The sequence below is a fragment of the Podarcis cretensis genome, assembly GCF_951804945.1.
Source record: "Podarcis cretensis genome assembly, chromosome: 5".
Taxonomy (NCBI): domain Eukaryota; kingdom Metazoa; phylum Chordata; class Lepidosauria; order Squamata; family Lacertidae; genus Podarcis; species Podarcis cretensis.
Window position 1 is genome coordinate 48,291,202 of NC_137174.1, and position 20,950 is coordinate 48,312,151.

At 38.3% G+C, this 20,950-nt stretch overlaps 1 protein-coding gene across 4 annotated transcripts; it reads left to right on the plus strand.

Moving 5' to 3' along the window:
- The first annotated feature begins 1,116 nt into the window (after window positions 1-1,116).
- On the plus strand, window positions 1,117-20,500 carry TIAL1 (TIA1 cytotoxic granule associated RNA binding protein like 1). 4 transcript variants are annotated; one of them, XM_079976754.1, is made up of 14 exons: window positions 1,119-1,421; window positions 6,965-7,032; window positions 10,296-10,392; window positions 12,967-13,116; window positions 13,350-13,404; window positions 13,884-13,971; window positions 15,818-15,893; window positions 16,566-16,674; window positions 16,790-16,885; window positions 16,970-17,054; window positions 17,741-17,864; window positions 18,174-18,313; window positions 18,935-19,026; window positions 19,407-20,500. In XM_079976754.1, the coding sequence occupies exons 3-14, from the start codon at window positions 10,381-10,383 to the stop codon at window positions 19,457-19,459; spliced, it is 1,080 nt and encodes a 359-aa protein (XP_079832880.1). In that variant the 5' UTR covers window positions 1,119-1,421; window positions 6,965-7,032; window positions 10,296-10,380; the 3' UTR covers window positions 19,460-20,500. The 4 variants fall into 4 exon arrangements, with proteins under 4 accessions (XP_079832879.1, XP_079832878.1, XP_079832880.1 ...); XM_079976755.1 differs by having other exon boundaries at window positions 13,018-13,116; XM_079976753.1 differs by lacking the exon at window positions 6,965-7,032 and having other exon boundaries at window positions 1,117-1,421; window positions 13,018-13,116.
- The last annotated feature ends 450 nt before the right edge of the window (window positions 20,501-20,950 follow it).

Genomic DNA, 20,950 nt, shown 5'->3' on the forward strand with positions numbered 1-20,950 from the left:
GAAAAGCTCACTCTAGTGCTGCTGCAATATGAGATGGTTGCAAAAGGGGAGGCTTTATCAGCTATGGCCTATTGATTATGGAATGGCCTCCCTTGAAAGGTTTGCCTTGAACCCACTTTAATTGTTAGATTATTTGGATTATGACCTGAGAGACACAGGTTCAGATGGGATGAATTTGGGCCAATCGCCATCTCTTAGGTTGCATACACATTACTGGCTTAAAACGTACCAAGGTAATTTCCCACACAGCAGATGCATTTCCAATTTACACTTCAGTTTTGTTGGGTGTGTTCTGTCACTGCTGTCTGTCCGTGCCAGTGGGTGGGTGTGTAAATGGCTTCCTATGGTTTTTGTTCAAATCAGATTGAAGGAAATGCATCAAAACACAGTATTTCTCAAAAAACTACAGGATCAAAGTGGATTGTGGCTAGCCGTGTGTACACAGCTCCACAAACCAGCACTAGTAGCGTATGCAGCCTCAGTGTATTCTACCTGAGGATGAAATGAGGGGCAGAATCATGTTCACCACCTTGAGATCCTTAGCGGAGGCAGGATATAAGTTAACAAAATAATTATAATGCCACGCAAGTACCCTTTTATTTTCACAGCTCTGTATTTGCAGTCTTTTGAGATTATGCTGTGATTTGTACCTGGCTATTAATTTTTAAAGCTTTGTATTATTTTATAGCAATATGTGTTGAGATGTTGTTCCGTGTTATTACGTTAGTTAGTTATATAGTATTATATAGTTATAGTATCTGTCGTTTTATATATTGTTTTACACAATCGCCCGGAGAACCGAAGTTATTGGGCGACTGATAAATACAATTCTTTTTTTCTTTCTTTTTAATCTACAATTGGCTATTAAAAAAATAAACGCCCTCTAAACTATACTGTACGTATTCAGTTCAGTGCAGAGCCCTCCCCTGCTCCATTAACTAGCACGCAAAAAACGTCCTAATCGTATACCCATAGAGAAACCGCCCCCTCCCGAAGCCCCGCCCTCCTGCCCAACCGGAACTCGGCGCGCGGCCGCCGCTCTAGCCGGTCTTTCTCCATGGTCGTGAGGGGGAAAAGCTAAGCCGGAGAGGTGTTTTTGCTGCGCCTGCGTGTTACGCCGCTTCCTGAGTGGTTGGCGGCTGCGGCCATTTTGTGGATCTCTAGTTCCTCCTCTTCCCCCACCCCCCCCGCCGCCTTCTCTCGGTCCTAGTCTTTTGCTTCTGCCGGGGGCCTGGACGTGAAACGAGGGGCCGCGGAGCTCTCGCGTTTCGTTACAAAAAAGCCCCCCCACCACCCCACCCCTCCTTCCCGGTTGTCGGAGCCTACCGGTAGTCCCTTCCCTCCTCCGCGCGGTGTCCTGGGTCCGTCTGCGAGCGGCCCTCCTTCGCCGCGATGGAAGACGACGGGCAGCCCAAGACACTGTGAGTGGGGTTGGGGTGGGTGGGTTGAGCACCTGGGCGCAGGTGGGGGTGGAGGGCTCTGACAGGCGGGGACGTGCGCGTGGTGGCGCCTCTCTGGAGGGGCCGAAGAGGGTCGAGGGGGAGGGGAGTCGTGGCAACGAGCGGGTCGGGGGGGGGGAGGAATGGTAGCCAATTATGAGGTGATCGAGTAGATCTCTTTAATGGGGAAGGAGTTGATATGCCTCAGCCAAAGGGGGATTTGGGGGTCTTTTTTGGGGTGGGAAAAAAAAAGATAAGCATGTTATTGAGGGGAAAGACAGTTCATTGGAGCCAGAGCTACAACCCAAAATGGTTTTCTTTGCGACATGCCAGGAATTGTGGGGATGGGGATCCTTTCCCCACCTCGGGAAGATTTGGGGAAACGTTTTCCGTTCCGTAGCTCCATAACTCATAGGCCCTTGGTCCCTTGTCAGGGTAACGTCAGTCCTACGTGGATGTGGGTACTGGGCCCTCCTGCCAAAGGGTCAAGAATTCTCTTCTCGCCAAAAGGGAATTAGGAGAAGATGTAATTCGGAACAGAGCAAAACCTCTCACTCTCCACGAGGCGCGGGGCTCTTCTGTGGGATTCTGAACACTAGGGCTGTTGTAATCGTGTCAACAGGCTGGGTTTAACATATGTTGAGTTTGGAGTTCTGTGAGGCATGTGGGGGGTGGGAGCCTTGGGTCAGTGAGGCTTCCGTGTCGGAAATCGTGGCCAGTAAAACAAGAAGGGGAGAAAGGTCAGTAGGTAGAGAGGTGTGGATGCAGATATGGGTAATCAGATCCTCCGGAGACCTGATGCATATATTGGAGAAAATATTGCGGGGGCAGCATTTTGAATTCAAGAGAATAAAGCTGAATAGTCAAGTGAAAGGGATGTCTTTATGATTCAAAAACCTGAGTGAGGGATAAAAATGTATGTTCCATGAAATATAAGGTTCTTTTTGTATTCGTGAAACAGAGAGAATGTGTCTTACGAACCATATGCTCACTGTACTAGAAGGCATATTGCAAGCCAAACCCTCTTTCCCTCCTTTTTGCAGAATAATTGTTCTAAATAAAATGTTTGCTGTATTTTGACTGTGATCAAGTAAATGATTTTCGTTTTAGCTCTCATATCCCACCTCTGAAGTGTGAGAGGAGAGAAAGAATGTGACAACCAGGCAACATTGGTAGTGGGGCTTTTTGAGCAATCAGTGTATAAATGAGGTCACCACTTCTTTGTCTAATGCATGTAAACATGCTTAAAGCATTTTAAGTAAGCTACTGATGAAGCAGAAGCTGTTTGTTCAGTGCTACTTAAATTTTGAGGTAGTAAGCTCGGGAGCTAGCAAGTTTAGTGCTGTTGGCCATGTTGGAAGCATCATGTTGTAGGGGAAGGAAGCAAGTAAATATAAAATAAGCAGACTTACAGTATACATAACTTGTATCTGACTGTTGAACTTACTTGTGGAAATAGAGAACATTGTTGTTATCCTCTAATGTAAAAAATTTAGTTGCTCTTGAAAAAATGTTGGATGCTTTATACAGTAAAAATTGAAGATAATGGACAACCTTTTATTTATTTATTTATTTTTTAAAATATCACAAGATCTCAGGGCAGTTCACAAGATAAAATACAAGATAAAATAAAAACCTAATTTGCAATCTTACTCTAATCATTTAGCATTTTTTTCTCTAATATTTTAAAACAACTTTCTACCATGGTCACTGGGAAAGTATATATTTTTTAAAGTTTGGAGTTCCTCAGGATTGTGATAATATCTTACATTGTACAAGTGTGTTTGCAAGAAATGGGCACATGTTCATCACTTCTGTCCTGGACCATATCCTTGGAAGTGGAAGACAGCTTTTGTAGTATATACCTAGCTTTCTTGTACTGTACTGATTTTGAAGCTAGCTTCAAAATGTTCATTGTAATTAAACAGATTGTAGTTTTAATTTCAGTCACAATGAGTTGGGAGTATAATCTTTCTGTATGGAAATCATGACTCAGCTGCTGTGGTTCATTCAGAACAGTTTTTGCATGTCTGTCTTCCCATCCTTTTCCCAGTCCACAAAAGTTAAGAAGTCAATCAAAAATTATTTACTTGGCCACTTTGTCTCCACTCTGATTGCATGCTTGAAACCAACTCTGGTTACTCTGAATCTTTAGGAAACAATCTTAACTGACTTGAGAGCCTGAGTTCAGAATGTCACTTTTGTGCATAGTGGAAGAGAGAAATGACAGGATGTGCCAGGGTGGTGGGATACTAAATATAACTAGCATGCAGCTGACAAATGTCCACTGTGTTATCTTTTTTTTTTAAGGTGAATAAACATTTGAAGTGTCAGTATTAAAAGGTTTTGTATGCTAGAGGATTGTGTGCACACATGCTTGTGAGACTAGAGCATAACCAGATGCTTGGTATTTTTCTCTTCTTGGCTACAAGTTAATCAAGTTTTTATCAATGAGAACAAGCAAGAAGTTTGGCAAAACTAAATTTATGTCAGATTTTACCAAATTTGCTTTGCAGGACTCCCAGTGATATAATTGATCCACACACACACCCGTGCAGGAGTATTTCTAATAGATTGAAAAGCTGGAAATCAGAGCTGGAAAAGTACCCAGAAGCCAACTGCAGTTGGTGTTATCTTCATCCTTTGAACTTATTTGAATTTAAGTTTCACTGAATTCAGTGGAATTTACTTCTGAGTAAAGCATTTTTAAACTGCACATTGTTAGAAAGCATACAGAGGTACTTATTCACTCTCCCCTCTTGTAGCTGCCATACTTCTTGGAAACCTGGATCAGCACTATAAAGTCTTACCAGTTTGCTCTGTTTTCTGTGCCAAAATAATATGTGCACAGCTGCCAAAGTTTTGCACTGTTTCCTTTCTTAAGAAACTGGAGTACAACGCTATGTTAGCTGCCTGCCTTTGGCTCACATTCTGTCTTCTGGCCTTAAGTAGAGAGAAAACGTGCAGCCATCCTTGTACTGTTTCACGGAACACTATAATGGCTACCAGTCCTAATTCAACAGCCTTGCAAAATAGTGATATATATATATATATATATATATATATATATATATTGCTGGTGTATGCACTGTGTTCAAATTCCATTCTGCTAGAAAGTTGGGATTTCCGTATGTGATGTAAGAGGAATAAAAAAAATGCAATATGAATGAGTTCTTTTGTATTTAAAAATTGGCACAGTTTTTGTCAACTGCTCTGAAAGAATTCATGAACTATAATAGTTATGCTCTGAGCTATACTTTTGCAAGCCATTAATTTACTTTGCAATGCTTGTAGATGAATCATTGATCTTTTTTTGCCCTATAAGGGAGAATTTCCGATGGATCCAAATTTCTGAGAAACAGGGCTGGAAAAATATCAAGCATCTGGTTCTGTGGGTGCCTAAAAGATTTATGCCTGTGAATGATGTATTGAAATGTCTTGTCATCTTTTATAAAAAGTTATTTAAAATAGAAAACTGCCATTTAATACTTGGTTGTCTTAGAGACAATCTTGTGCTTAGGACACTTCTGTGTAAAACTTACAAAGCTTGAATGTCCTAGGGTCAGGTAATCCAGAGTTCTGCAACCTCCGGTCTACAGATGTTGTTGGATTACAAGTCCTATTCTCCCCACCCAGCTTTGCTGATGGTCAGGAATGTTAGGAGCTGTAGTTGAGCAACATCTGGGGACACAAGTTTAAAGAAAGGTGCAATTCCTAACAATCCTTCATGACTACATACAAGTCATGGAGTCAGTTCCTAACAATACTGGACCAAAAAGTTAATAAACACTTTAAATGTAGTGGCTCATATAATCTAGGCAGGGATTTCTTGCCACAACAAGGGGCACACAAGGGTCCAAGATGCATAATGTCTAAGGTGCCAGTAGAGAACAAGACGTCACTCAGTAAATCAAATAAAAGTAAGATCTTTAAGAGCTGTCCATTACATGACAGCAGGAGGCATGAAAGAGGTTCTAGGGCCAGGGTAGATAACTTGTGGGCCCCCAGATGTTGGTGGCCCGATCCGCTCCAGCCATCATGGCAAATTCAACAACATCTGGGGAACCATGGGCTAATCACCCCCCTTCTTGGAGCTGGGATAATATCAGCATGACATTGAGATGAGAGCAGGTGAATTCTTTTTTCTGTTTCCTGTTTCTGTTTCCTAATTTAGTTTTAAAATTTATTTTCAATTTGTGTAATTTCCCATTGGTAAGATAGTACTGACCAGGGTAGGCAGGAGGTGGAGCTACATCTGCTGGTAGATCTCTGGCTGATTTGCAGTGGGTTGGCAAGGATTTCTAGCTTTTCCGGGGGTTTTAACATTAGCAACAACAAAACGACCCCTCTTCTCTCTTCAAATGAAAAAGGCGAAGTGGATTTTTGTTTTGAAGGATTGTGAATTATGTCCCATTCTAGTACTCAAAAGAACTTACTGTACTCTGAATTCTTTAATTCCAAGTTAATGAATTTGATCCAGACTAAATTGGTTGACTTTAAGCTCCCATAGAAATAATGTGATTCCACTTATTCATGATTAACTTGTCCCATTGATTTCCATGGAACCTACTTTCAACTAATTTACAAAGCAACTCAAACGTCTCGTTTGCTGGCCTGGAGTGAGTTTGAATTAGGCAGAGATGTGTCTCATCTGACTGAGCTGGTCCTCCATTGAATGAATGGCTGGCTGGCTGGCTGGGAGGCCCACTGTCAGTACCTCCCACTGGCATGATGTTCTGTGGATGGAGGTGGAACCGAACTGACCCAGCACCCTGAGCCAGTCTCATTGTCATTTCATAACCACATTGGACCACATAACTACACTAGACTGGAGCAGGTGGAGCGATCAATTTTGGATCATTCTGCCCACCTCCTTCCTCTGCAGCTGTCATGAGTGTCAGGGCTTTCAGGTGCAGCAGTAGCCCCACTGCTCTGTGAAGCCCTGTCAGCAGGGGGTGGGAGTTTGGATTGTGCCCCTAGTCTGGATCCTGGCATATGTTTTTTGAACCACGTTCTGGTTGGTGTACCTTGGGGTTCTAGTAAAAAACAAAAGCCTGGAATCTGTGCAGACTTTCACTTTTAAGATTTATTAGCTGTTGTTATACATGGTAAACTTGTTCTTCAAATGAAACATTTGAACGTCTTAGTAATTTTCACATTGTTTACCAACAAATTCTTGTTTGTTTTCTGATGTAGAGGACACTGTATTACACAAATAATCTAGGTTTCATTTTGCTGGTTATAAATTGTATACTTGTATAACAAGTAACATGTACCACTAGTACACAAGATTTATTATGCCAGTTACATAGAGGTATTTAGGTACAGCATTTGAGCCTAACAATGTTCACTTCCAAGTGAGGTAACTGCATAGAATTGTAGCCTTAGTTAGTTACGTAGTTTGAATTATTTTCCCCTTCTACTAGATGGAGGATGTATAAATGTTTTATTTTACATGCAGCAACAGTACCTAGTATTGGAACCTATATATGTCAGAATATAAACTACTCCTGTTATCTATCTAGGTTTCTATACTATGCCTGTCAATGCAGCATAAGTGATGTCTCATGAATTAGGGAGACAGCCTATAGAGGTATAGTATATGCCTTTATTTCATTATTTATGGTTTTGCCAAGTTAATTATGTATTCTTATAGGAAATGGCTTGAAAAATATTTAGTGTGCTTCAAATATTCTATTACAGTGTTCCTTAAGATTACAATATTCATTCAGAATAGACATTTCACCAGTTGTTAAATGTATTCTTTAAAAAAAATAAATTAAAAAAGATCAAAACTGACATTGAGCTTCTATAGGCTGGCTTCATGTTACCAACTGTTTTTCTTACTTGAAGGGATTCATTCAAAAGCCAATATGTGATTCATGGGTAAGGCTTGCAAATTAGTCTGCATTGAATAGCCTCCTTACTTTTTCTGTTCATTTTCCATATGCCTTCCACTTTCTTGTGTGCGTGATTTTTTTTTTAAGTTTTCAAAAGTATCAGAGAAGATATATAAATACTTCATATATATTTCTTTCCCTCCTAAATGATCAAAATGTTTCTGCTATTTCTCAGGGTACTTCATAAGAACAATGGGAGCTGGTATTACTGACCCTGTGTTACAAATAGTGGCCAATCTTGACGGGGGACGGGCCCTCAGCTGATTGTAATTTGCTCAAGGCTGGTCACTGAAATCATATTGTAATTAGATTTAAGTCAGTGGCATTTATCTTACAGAACAGTTATGGGAAACATTTGACCCTCCAGATACAACTCCCTTAACCCCTGGCCACCAGCCATGCTTCCTGGGACTGATGGGAGTTGTAGTGCAACAGCATCTGGAGAGTCAAAGATTTCTCACATCTGTTATAGAACTTCCTGTGGTGTTGCAAAGGATCTCCTCTTGGGCACCCATTCAAAGTACCTTCCTGAGGCACAAGTACTGTCCCATGCCCATATATTCATAACCCCCCCCCCCTTAATAAGCTTTTTATTGGACATTGAGGCTTAAAGTTATATACAAATTGAAAGTTTGCATTGTATATATTAGCTGAGCCACATAAGGGCCCTGAAAACACCTTCAGAAGATATCCTTGCCTCAGTTGTATGCAATCCCCACTGCTGTCACAGGTCAGAATTGGGTCTGATCTGAGTCTGATTACTTCACCTATTTGAAGCATGGAGTAGGGCTTCTGCCTGCTGCCTGCTTTCCATCCCAGCTGGCAGGGGCTGCGGAACTGAGGATTACTAAAGACTGATGGTATATGCACATAAAATATTGATGCTTCATGGATCATGAGAAAAACTCTTGTACTAGTTAGTAGAAGCGATCACATTATAGTTGAGCAGGATCAGCCTTGTTTGATACACATAATATAATATTTGCACTACAGCATTTTGACAACTGACAATAAGGCCATTAGCTTCTGGTTGTCATATTATTTAAAGGCAGACTAGTTTTATGGAAAGGTTGTTTAATTTGGACCCAGAGAAATCTCAAATATTCAGCTATTATCACCTGCTGTAGACCTAATTCAGGGGATCTCTGAACTGTAGTTCAGTGCTTGAGAGTGGGCTTCCTTACCCAATGTAGAGCACATTTTCTATTCCTGATTTAATTGAGGTTAAGAGATATTTGAAACCAGTGTTAACCACCTCAGTAGCATTACCCACAGTTTTGCCAGGATCCGTAATCTCCTTTCAACTTCTATTTGTGGTTAGCACTAACAATAACTAGTGCTGAAGTATGTTTTAATGGCAATTAAGTTGGGTGTGAGTGGAAAGTTGCTCTAGAGAAGGGTAGAAGCCAACTCCTGATCACCTAACCTTGGCTAAGAGATCCCCAGTGACATATCTGCAGTAATATTCTGCACTACATATGATGATATTGCTGCTTTAGAAGTAGATTCAAAGTGGTATTAAGAAAGCTACTTGACTTATTACTATGGATTTTTATTAGGAGCAATAGTAGCATACAGGTAGTATTAGAATAAGCTTATTTAGTGCTGCGTTAATGGCCAGTGGTTATGGAAAAAAGCTTTTTAACCCTTGGGAAATGGCATGTGGCTTTTCAACCCTTGGCAGCATTTCATTTATTATTTCTTTACATCATGCCTTTACTCAAAGGAGGTCAAGGCAGCATACATAGTTCCCACTCCCTGAATCCTTTAGGTTGATATATGGTGACTTACCCATGGTCACCCATTGAGCTTCATGGCTGCATGGGGATTTGAATCTGTCTTTGATCCTATGTCAGTACTTAACCCAGCCTTCCCAAACCTTGGACCTTGGTGCTGTTGGACTCCAACTGCCACCATCTCTGTCCTTCGGCCATGCTGGCTAGGGATAATGGGGATTGTCATCTAACTTTGATCCCAGATTGGGAAAGGCTGCTTCAACCACTCACTGCATTACACCACATTGCCTCTCAAATGAAATTGAAATTTATTTTTAGAAACCTGTTTTATTTTAGTATATGAATCGCTTGATTGTAAATTGTCAGCCCTTTCCTGCTCTGAAAGTATAGTTATTTCTAACAGAAGTGAAGGATTGTATCCACCTAAGTCCTACTTAGAGTAGATCTTAGTAATAACTATGTTCATTATTTTCAATGGGACTATATCCAAATTTTTCTGAGTAATGTTTACCCCTTGGAAGGCGCCCATACAGAACCAGCACACTATTTAAATTTCATCGGGTTAAATAAAAAAACTTACAGGCTCTGATGCATGCAAGGACTTTTTGAAATGAAAATGGCACTCCCGTGCATGCACTAATTTCCATTTTAAAATTGTGCCAAACTTTTTGAATTTTGGCCTTTAGAGGTTCATTTGTTGGATTCTGTGGAGGTATCTTTTGAAAAAGAAACTTGGGAAAGTACTGGTAGCATCCATGACTGCCCATCTCTGAAACTGTAGCCTAGTTTTCCTGTGCTCCACAAGAATTAAGGCAGGCATGGGAAACATGTATCTGGCCAGATGTTACTCAGCCCCAGCTCACATCATCTCTGGCCATTAGCCATACTGGCTATGGTTGATTGGAGTTGGAGTCCATCATCATCTGGAGGGCCACAGGTTCCTCAACTCTGGGTTAGGGTTTATCTAACAAAAAGCAACATAACTGATCAGCATACTTGTGATACTTCAATGACAACAATGTTAGTACTTACCAGTATTTGATGAATACATAGTAGAGTTTTAAAAGCTGTGGACTACTTAATAGTGTGTTCATAAAGTTTATTAACAGGTGCTATATTTTCTGCTTACACAATTGATAGCTGATATTTCAATAAATTGCACAGATTATCCTTTGAGATGAATGATGGGATTAACATTACCTTTTCTTTTGTCTGTCTAGCTATGTAGGAAATCTTTCCAGAGATGTGACTGAAGTACTTATACTTCAGTTATTCAGCCAAATTGGACCCTGCAAAAGCTGTAAAATGATAACAGAGGTAAGACTCTTTCAGTCTAATCTATGTCAATATTGTTTCATTTTAAAATTCAAGTAATTATTGATCCTGCTACCTAAAACATTTCTATTAGGGCTGCAGCAGTTAGTGATTGAGTAATTGAATCAAACAATCTTTTGAAATGTGCCTTTTAAACATGCACTACATCTTTAAAATATTATTTTTTAAATTTTTAGTACATAAAGTGCAGAGGGAGGCACAATCTTCCCTTTTCTCCTGCTCAGGAGGAAATGCCTCTTATAAAATGGTGTCCATTATCTATAAATTATATAGATTATTTATAACTGTATAGATTATCTATAAACTATAGGATGTTCTTTTCTGTGAAACAATTGTATGCAAATGAATTCATTTTTAATCAATTAAAACATGCAATTAATAACTAAGGATTTCTTTAAATCCTTAAAGGATTTAGGTAAAAGATTCTCAGATCTGGGAAACAACAGATGTAAGTTATTGTATGCAATAATAGTTGCATCTGAAGTATGTATGCTAAACATTTTTATTTGAAATACTTGAGATACATGATATCTCTTGTACCATATTGATAATCACTACTATCCTTGTTTCATCAGGATAATCAAAATATGTTCCATCAGTTAAGAGTCATAACTTCACAAACAAAGGCAGTATATTAAGCTTTGCCTGTTCTGGGATTCATTGTGTGACTCTGAGCAAGTTCAAGATCTCTCTTCCCTGAGTGACGCTGTAAAAAGAATAGGTCCAGGATTTTAAAGCATTATCATGCAAACACCTATATAAATCATATATACAGTACAATATGCATTGTTGGTCCTTGATACTCTGCTGATGTTTCTTGCTGCCTGCTGTGCCCCCACCCCAATACTTTTCACCACTGCTGAATATTTATCTTGTTTCACTAAAAGGCCACTTGAAAGTAAAGAGGAATCAAAGTCAGGCTCTTTTCGGACCCAGAAAAGATAGGTGCTGCATGCCATTCCTATTTTACACCCTCATTTCTGGCTTTCATAGCTTCAGGAAAAGACTGTGCTTTTGACATGGCAACATACCTTACATTTTGATGAACCATTTTATTGTTTTCCCAAATAACCCTTGCTAGATTGTTTGCTTTTAATAAGTACCTTGAAACTACGCTGGACATAATCCAGCAAAAATTACTGAAATCTCATTGAAAATAATAAAATGGAAATTAGTCTTGATCAACTTTTGCTAGTCCCATTGTGTGTTTGGTTATTCAGTGTCAGTGAGCTTACCCAGAGTGGACCTTATTTTTGAGCCCTACATTTGTTGGAGTTGCCCCAAGCAGAATTTTGGAATTACTTTCTGCTGTCTGTACTCTAGTTGTCAATTCCAGGGGCTGAGGTATAACACATTTCCTATTGTTGGGGACATCTCCATTGACAAAACTCCCTGCAGGCATGACAGGGAGTCTGCAGTGGTGCAAGGGCCATCCTGCTGGCAGGTGTCTCTCTTTTCTACAATTTTAGGTCTTCTGGTGGTGGCAGATATATGATGTGTGTGTGTGTGAAGTCCATTTGACTTCCAAAACATTCAGAAACAAAATTGCGGCTTCTGATTGGCTGCAGGAATCGGAAGCACCATCGGACGTTCAGGTTTCAAAAGAATATTTGCAAACCGGAACAATCACTTCCGGGTTTGCGGCGTTCAGAAATCAAAACATCCAAGTTCCAGGGCTTTCAGGATCCAAGTTACAACTGTATTTTACTATGTTTTATATATACTGTAAGCTGCTTAGAGTGGCTGGGTATTGTTGTTGTTGTTGTTGTTGTTGTTGTCGTCCCCTATCTGCAGATTGCTAAGTTAGTATATTTTGCTGTAAGACCCAAAAGTTCAAACTTTTAGTCTGTATCTTGGTTCTGTTACCTTGTAAAAGTTGCAAATATTTGTTCATCCACCCCCAAAAATCTGGACCCTGGGAATTATCGGTGCTTGAGGTGCTACATGTGCATAACCAACTCTGTCTCTCTAGCTACAGGAAATTGACCCCAGATATCAGGCAGAGCTTTTTCCTTCCATAACTATCATGTCTGAGAATTCAGTTTTTAAAGATTATGTGAATGAATGAGCAAATTGTAAAGGCTTCATAGCCCAATCTAGTAAAGGCAATCTTTATGCCAAAACAGACATTTGTGCACAGGTTTTTTCTGGATCTAGTCGTAAGTGTGCAAAAGTGTGATAAACACTGTGTGCATTCAGTGTCCTGTTGGATAGGTGCTGTATTTATGCCCACCACATAGATAGCTGGCTATGACAGTTTTGACAGCACTAATGGCCTGTGACTGATTCAGCTATGCCTCCCTCCCCCTCAGCAGGTGATCAAGAATATTTCTGCTATCAGTACTATCCATTGGGAAGAGAAATCAGTGTGTGCTGCTCTGGTCATGCAGCATTGTTATGTGCTGCTGTCTAGTTCAGGGTCACAGCAGAATGTTATATCTTAAACTGACAGTGTGAAACAATGGACAACCATTCTTAAGGTTACTTTATAAGCGTGTGTAGTAATACTTCCTTTTCTAGCTTTAAGTAATATATTTTCCTGGATTTTCTTCTCAGCAACCCGATAGCAGAAGGGTCAACTCTTCTGTTGGATTTTCTGTTTTGCAGCATACAAGCAATGACCCTTATTGCTTTGTGGAATTTTATGAACACAGGGATGCAGCTGCTGCATTAGCTGCTATGAATGGGAGAAAAATTTTGGGAAAGGTACGTTGCAAAAAAAAAGAAAAGAAAAAGAAAACAAAGAATAACACATAGTAAATGAAATTAATAGGTTAATTTATGATCCATGACAAGCATTTTTGACCATGTTCTTACTTAGAAGTACCTTGAAAATTAATATTGGTTGCTGTTATTATTAGAATAAGACTGTATCTTGATTGAATTTATGCATGTATTCTAAAATTATGTTTGTACTGATGTTTTTTTTTTTCTTTCAGGAAGTAAAGGTTAACTGGGCAACAACACCAAGTAGCCAGAAAAAAGATACATCAAGTAAGTAATGCTTGTAACAATTCTACCAAAATCAACTATTAAAGCACAGCGGTACCTCTAGTTGCAGACACGATTTGTTAATGGGGTGCTGTTGGTGGAGCGTGATAGAGCACTTTTGTGCATGTGCAAAGCGCGCAGAACACTTCTGTGCACACGCGGCAAAACCCGGAAGTATACACTTCCGGGTTTGCTGCGTTCGCAAGCCGAAAAGACGCAACATGAACCTAACGCAACACAAGGTATGACTGTAGAGCTGAGCTCATGCACTTACTGCAATTTGATTTTATATAGTAGCTGAATTACTTTGGTTTTATAATCTCCATAAATACTCTTTGGCTGAACAAGTTTAATTACTGGTTAAATGCAGATGTGACTTGGAAATTTAAACACAAGATTGTTTGAATTGCACCCCTGTCTACGCTGAGAACTAAAGTGCTGGTTAAGAGAAATATATTTAATTGGTTTTTGCTTTCCCTCAGATCACTTCCATGTGTTTGTGGGAGATTTAAGTCCAGAAATAACAACAGAAGACATCAAGTCAGCATTTGCTCCTTTTGGTAAAATATCGTAAGTATCATAGCTTGTATCTTAATTCAGTAATACAGAACAAGTCATAATACATGATTGTATTTTCTTCTTCAAGTTAAATGTCTTTCACTTTGCTCAGATTGTTTCTTTAAAGTCTTCTTGATAATGGGCAGTGGGTGGGGTACAGTGATCTTGTGGGTTTCTTTGCATTCAGTTATCCCCCCACAAAAATTAACAAGGTCTCTGCATCAAATCAATTGAAAGCTGCATGCTTTTAACACCTGGTATGTTTGGTGGTGAATGGGTTACATTGCTGGCAAGAAAATATGTTTTGGTTCTTGGAATTTACATAAAGTTGTGTGTTAGATACATCAAGGTTTCGTACTCATCTGATAATTTTGTAGATAGTGTTGAACTGCAGGCAAGTTATATAAGGTAGTGTAGAAAGCAATAAAATCTAGTGTACATTCATCATTTTGACAAGTAGTGGTGTTATATTTAGAGTTCATGCATTTGGAAATTAAACCAAACGTTTTGGTAAGTTTAGCAGCTTTTGTTTGTAGTGGTGCACAAGTGTGCCCTTCTAAAACAACCTTTTATTTTTAGACAGTAGAAATTGGGAATAGATTTCCAAAGAACTATAGTTTTTTAATTGAACATTTTAAACATTGCAAGTGTTCCTGTTAAGTGCTATAGCATGTCTGTCTCTTTTGTTGCATAAGGTTTTCTTCTATTGTTTTCTTTGTCCTTTTAACAACACCAAAACAAAACTTGAACATCTTGTGTTACTTTACAGGAATATATTTCTGCTTAAAAAAACAATCTTTTCTATATACAATCTGTACATATTTTCAATTGAAACGTAAATCTTATTTTGTCTATTTTGTTTACTTTGCTTTTTATCTCAATGTGGTAAGTAGTACTGTTTGCGAGCAAATATAAAAAAGGTTGAATACAGGTTGCTATTTCTCAATCTTTATTTATACCTGAGACCTGCAGTTTTTCTTAAGTCCAAGTCACAATTAAAAGTAATAGCATTCTGATTATTTTGCAGAATTGCTCATAAGAATGGACAGGATCTTGAAGCTAACTGCAAGGAACTGTGCACACTGGAACTCAGTTGTAGATTTTTTTCTCATTTCTATTTATTCTTATTATACATTATTTATATATACATATCTTAGTATTTACATTTTAACATTCTATATTCAGTGCAGTTCTATATTTCCAATCATTTTAACTTACTCACTAAAATTTATGTGTAAAATTTGTTGTTTTCGTACTGGTGTGCTTAGCATTGTTGTTAGTTTTATTCTCCTTTCTTAAATTTCTGAAAATGTCAATTTTTCAAAATTTACAGCTGCCCAAACTCCAAAATGATGGTAGAGAATTGACCAAGAAAAATAAAGAAATCTGTTAACAGGCCATGTATGCCTTTTAATTCCTATTTTTTTCCTCTTTTTCAATTTTTTAATATTTCATATTTTATATCACTAGGCAGAGGGCATTTATTTAGAAAATGCATGGTAAAAATAGTTAGAAATGTTAGAGTAATTTATAGAACAGTGAAGAGGACCCTAGCAGATAGAGTATTAGAAAAGGAAACTTTGTTCCTTTTTTAAAATTTCAAATCTGAACATAGTTGTAGAAAGTGCAGGTTATATGGATAGGTTGCATGTTTATTACATGTTATTTTTTGTCCTACTGCTTTTTTTCTAACAGGCAAAGAAGCAATAGGGAGAGTTTAGGAATGGTTATAGTTATAGGGGTTATTGAGTTTATAATAGGGAAAATTATGCTCACAATACAGTGTGTGTGGTTCCTTTTAGTTTTTATTTTGAAAATATTTAATGTTTTCCTCATATAACTGTGCTTCTCTTCCCAGGGATGCACGGGTAGTTAAAGATATGGCAACAGGAAAATCTAAAGGATATGGCTTTGTATCGTTTTATAATAAATTGGTAAGCAGTCAGAAACTTTGCCACTTGTTGACACTGAATGTGTTTGAGGTATTAATAGAAAAAGGCATGTGAAGGGCAACTTTCCAAATCCTTTAATTCTAGTACAGTGGTACCTCTGGTTGCGGACGGGATCCATTCCGGAGCTCCAATCGGATCCCGAGGTTTCTGCAACCGGAGGTGCATGTTCTGCGCACAAACGTAGTGTGATAGAGCGTTACTGCGCATGTGCATGGGGAGAAACCCAGAAATATACTTACAGGTTTGCCGTGTGTGTATCCTGGAGGATACGTAACAAGAGTGGCACGTAAGTAGAGGTACCACTGTGCAGAGACGTGGCCCAACTTTCTTCTGCTATAAGGAATACTGTTCTGTGGAGGCAGAAATGCTCCATTTTATGAGTGGAATTTATGTTTGCTTGGACCTGTGTGCACAAAATTTGAGTGCTCTGTCTATTAAGGAAGCAATTTAGCAATTCTGATACCCTTATCAGTGAAAGAGAACGAAGCATCTCTCCATTGGTATCTAGTGATTTTTAAAAGTGTGTAAAGTAGCAACAGAGCACACCTGTACAATACTTTTTCAGTAATCAGAGCTTCTTGGACTATGTATGTACAAAGTTTCAGATTTGCAGGTGTTTTGGTTCTGAAAACAGAATCTGTTTTGCTTTGTCAGGATGCAGAAAATGCAATTGTGCATATGGGTGGCCAGTGGTTAGGAGGTCGACAAATCAGAACTAACTGGGCAACACGGAAACCGCCTGCCCCTAAAAGTACACAAGAAAGTAAGTGAATAAAAGGAGGCCAGCTGGGGTGTATTGGTAAATGTGAATCATTTCATTGTTATGAAATGGAAAGATAACTGAAAAGCAATTATTTAAAGTGTCATTTGTCTTTCAGATAGCACAAAACAACTGAGATTTGAAGATGTAGTAAATCAGTCAAGCCCTAAAAACTGTACAGTCTACTGCGGAGGAATTGCCTCTGGATTAACAGGTAGGGATCGCATTTCTCTTTATAAGAAATTTATTGAAGCCATTAATCATAAAAATTTCTAACAGAAAATGTTACTACCTTTAGATCAGTTGATGAGACAGACATTTTCACCTTTTGGACAGATTATGGAAACAAGAGCTTTTCCAGGAAAAGGCTACTCATTTGTGAGGTAGGACAATTATTACTATTTATTTATGTCTTAAAGTAGCAATTTATTTACAGAATAAAACATGAAAATGTTACCCAAAATCTACTGTCCTTAAAGAGAAAGGAAGAATTGAACCTTTAAAAGAAGACGTGGAGTTGCATTTAGAAGTAACTTGTTTTTGTCAAAAGAAGTGATAACATGTTGAATGGTGTGGGTGGTGCTCTGCATGTATTTTTTAGAGTTTAGGACATCTATGTTGGAGGTTCTTGAACAGTTAAATCACTAAATCCCTGAATGCTGAGGATTCAGGTTCTGCCTTATCTGCTATTGGACTTTTATTTTCTGTTGAAATTTAAGTTTGTAAGTTCATCTGGAAAGGGGCATGCCTGATTTATTTGTGTTTGTTTTATAAAGCACAATGTACATTGATGCTGTATTAATAGCTATCATTTTTGCAAGCAAAGAAGTTTATTCTTCTTACGTCATTCTCTGCACTTTCATGCAGCAAAATACAGAGCAGCTTATGCCGGCCTGGTGTCCATATAGTTTGGGCCACAGCTCAGCTGGAATTTATGGGTTAGGAGCTGTTGTCTGAAACATCTGTTGGGCACCTGGTTGGCGAATGCTTCTGTAGACAATAGTATATGTTAACTGCACCATTTCTGCACATATGTTGGTAAAATCTGACTTCATGTTTTGTTTCATAGGTTTTCAACTCATGAAAGTGCAGCACATGCCATTGTTTCAGTAAATGGAACTACAATTGAAGGCCATGTTGTTAAATGCTATTGGGGTAAAGAATCGCCAGATATAAGTAAAAACTTCCAACAGGTAATTGGATTGTTTGTATAGTGTTTCCTACAGCCTCTGCATCTATCTCTCTAAGTGATTGAAGTTAGTGCATGAAATCTAGAGGTGACTGCACCATTTGCAAACTGTCCTATCGAAGTGGAAGGTTGCAGTTAACCTGCCCCACAGTGTGTGTACTTTGCCCAGTTTGCTGAATGTGTATATAGGTCTTAAATTACTTGCCACTAAATTGCTAAATTTAGTTGATGGAGTCTGTGTCTATTTATATACTCAGTGTGCACTCTGTTGCTTCAAGTTTATTTAAATCTTAATCCTTTTTTTAATCCCTAGGTGGATTACAGTCAGTGGGGACATTGGAGTCAAGTGTATGGGAATCCACAGCAGTATGGACAGTATGTGGCCAATGGGTGGCAAGTGCCATCTTATGGAATGTATGGACAAGCGTGGAATCAACAGGGATTTGGTGTGGAGTAAGTAATTTGTTTCACTAAAATTACTGTTGGCAGACACTTTTCTAAGACAGTTTAAACTCTGATCTGGAATCTTTGCCTGTGCCTTACTTAGCATCACTTTTGTTCTTGGTGAAGGAAATCTACTGTCTCTAAACTCACCTCTCATACTTTATATTAATGCTAATTTTCAACCTTGATGAAATGGAGGACATGAGGGTGATGTGTTTGTCTTCAGTACTAACTACTGTTGTTCTATGTAAATCAGCAGTTGTGAGCCTTGGGTTCACACACCCTGCAATTTTCATTTAAAAAATGAACTTTGGTTTGTTCAAACTATAGTTTGTCTATGGACCGGCAGGTAGGAAGAGAACACAACGAACCTGACACTCACTGTTTTTTATTTGCTGTCATTAGGTCTGAATGTATGCATAGTAATAAAGTCAGTATTTTTAAATGTAATTATTTACAAAGAGAAACTATATTGATTTAACCAAAATATCTTTTGAATTCCCAAGTCATTTTACAACATTTTAGTATCTCTCAGTTCTGGAATTTGATAGTTGCAAAATACAACATGCCCGATTTCCCCCAGTAAATAATTCATTCCTTTTTCTTTTCTTTTCTTATTTTAAAATCAAGTCAAACACCTTCTGCAGCCTGGATGAGTGGATTTGGTGCCCAGCCTGCCCAGGGACAAGCAGCTCCTGTAATACCCAATCAGGCTGGATATGGTATGGCAAGTTACCAAACACAGTGAGCTGGGACTCTGTTTAGAAGTGTGATTTCAAGATAGGTTTCAATTTCCAGTGATTATTCTGAAGCCTGGAATATAGACATTGGCAGGGGGAGGGAGGAGAGAGAATATTTATTTTGAAAATTGAAAATATTTGGAACCTTTAGCACAGCATTTGCTTTGGTGAAGGACACAAATGTCTTCTAGTTATGCCTTTTTAAGTTTTGTGTTCATGATGGATATGAACATGTTTTCTTTATGTACAAAATTTAAAATAAAGTCAATAAAGACAGTTCTGACTACAAATGTTGGTATGTTAGGAAGAAATATTTAACAACCTGATTCTTAGATTACCATTCCATTTTTTTTTGTCTTCAGTGTTTTACATCACAGATTTTAAGAAAAATGACATTAAAGATGCTTTTAGTTGAACAGTAAATCCTGACGTTTTGGCTGTGGACCAAACATTACATCAAAGAAGACAGTGTTTTCTTCATTAACCACAAAGCCATCATTCAGAAGACATACTCATGGAAATAGCTTTTTTTCCACAAATTATTTTTTTCCATATGTTTGAAGAAACTGAAGTCTGGTATAAATATTTCAGTCTTTGCTGAAAAACAGTGCTATCTGCAATACTTGAGCAAACACTTGTTAACAACATTCAGGAGCATATTAAATCTTTCCAGATCTTGTTTGCTTGAAGTGAAAAAAATTGCATTTGATTTTGGGGAAGCAGTTTTTTCCAAAGTATGGTGCTTAAGCAGTCATACTTGTACTTTTACATAAAAGTTTGTACCTAACTGCAATGTTGCAAAAGCATGCTCAGAGATAGAAGTAGCAATGTAATTATTCAAAATAATACTTAATATGCTCTGCTGCTATATTTGCAGTAGATTGACAAGAATGTGAAAGACTGACACTTCCAAAGTTGGCTACTATGTAAAGTGACATAACTATACAAAGAGCCTTAATTCTTCAATACCTTTTGTCACTAGAAACCTGAATTATTTTGCTTTCTGTTACTCAGTATGTAAATATTTTGGTTGACAACCTTGTATACCTACTTGACGGTTCCTATAAGTTGTATAGTAACTGAGTGTTAAAAAAAAATTGGGGATGTTTTTTAAATCTAGAAATATTTAGCCCAAGAATTTTTTTAACCAGATTGTTAAAATACCTTATTTTAGAAATTCCTCAATGTGCCATTTGGTTAACAGAAATGCAGTTGAAACAAGTATACTGAGCTGTGGCTTATTCTTAGTTAAAATGTTTTGGGGGTTTTTTGTTGTTTTTTTGTATTTTGGGGTGGCTTGCATGTGACAAACCTGTACAGAGGCTGGGTTGTTTGTGCACCGAGTATTACTGGGATAAATCATGAAGTTGTTCAAAAGGTATACTTGGGTTATTTCTCACTTATTTTGTGGATACACTGACACAACTGCCTCAATAAATTTTGAGTTGAAAACGAATGTAAGTTAGATACAATAACTGTGTGTGTTACCTACTACAGCTAGGGGGTGCAGATGTTTCATCTCTGAATGCACTGAAGCACTCCACTTGGATAAATAGTCCGCTCCAATGAATAAACAAAATAGACTTGCGTTTCAGTAGACACCAATTCTAGAAAAATACTAATCCTGAATAAGAAGTGGATGTGACAAAAGTCCCACATTACAGATTTAGAGCAATTTGAAAATGCTTCATGTGTTCTCTGAGACTGTTAAGTGTTTTTTTCTTCTGGGCAAACCAATCGTCTTGTTACTTGGATAACACGGAATAGGAGACTTTTTGCAGCTCAAGCAGTGGCTCTTCTAAACTGTTTCAAGGGGTGTCAGCATTAGCAGCAGGGGAATCTCTAAACCCTGTGCTTTATCTGAAATATTCTTCAGGTGTTCTGAATTTCTGAATTGTGTTAAACC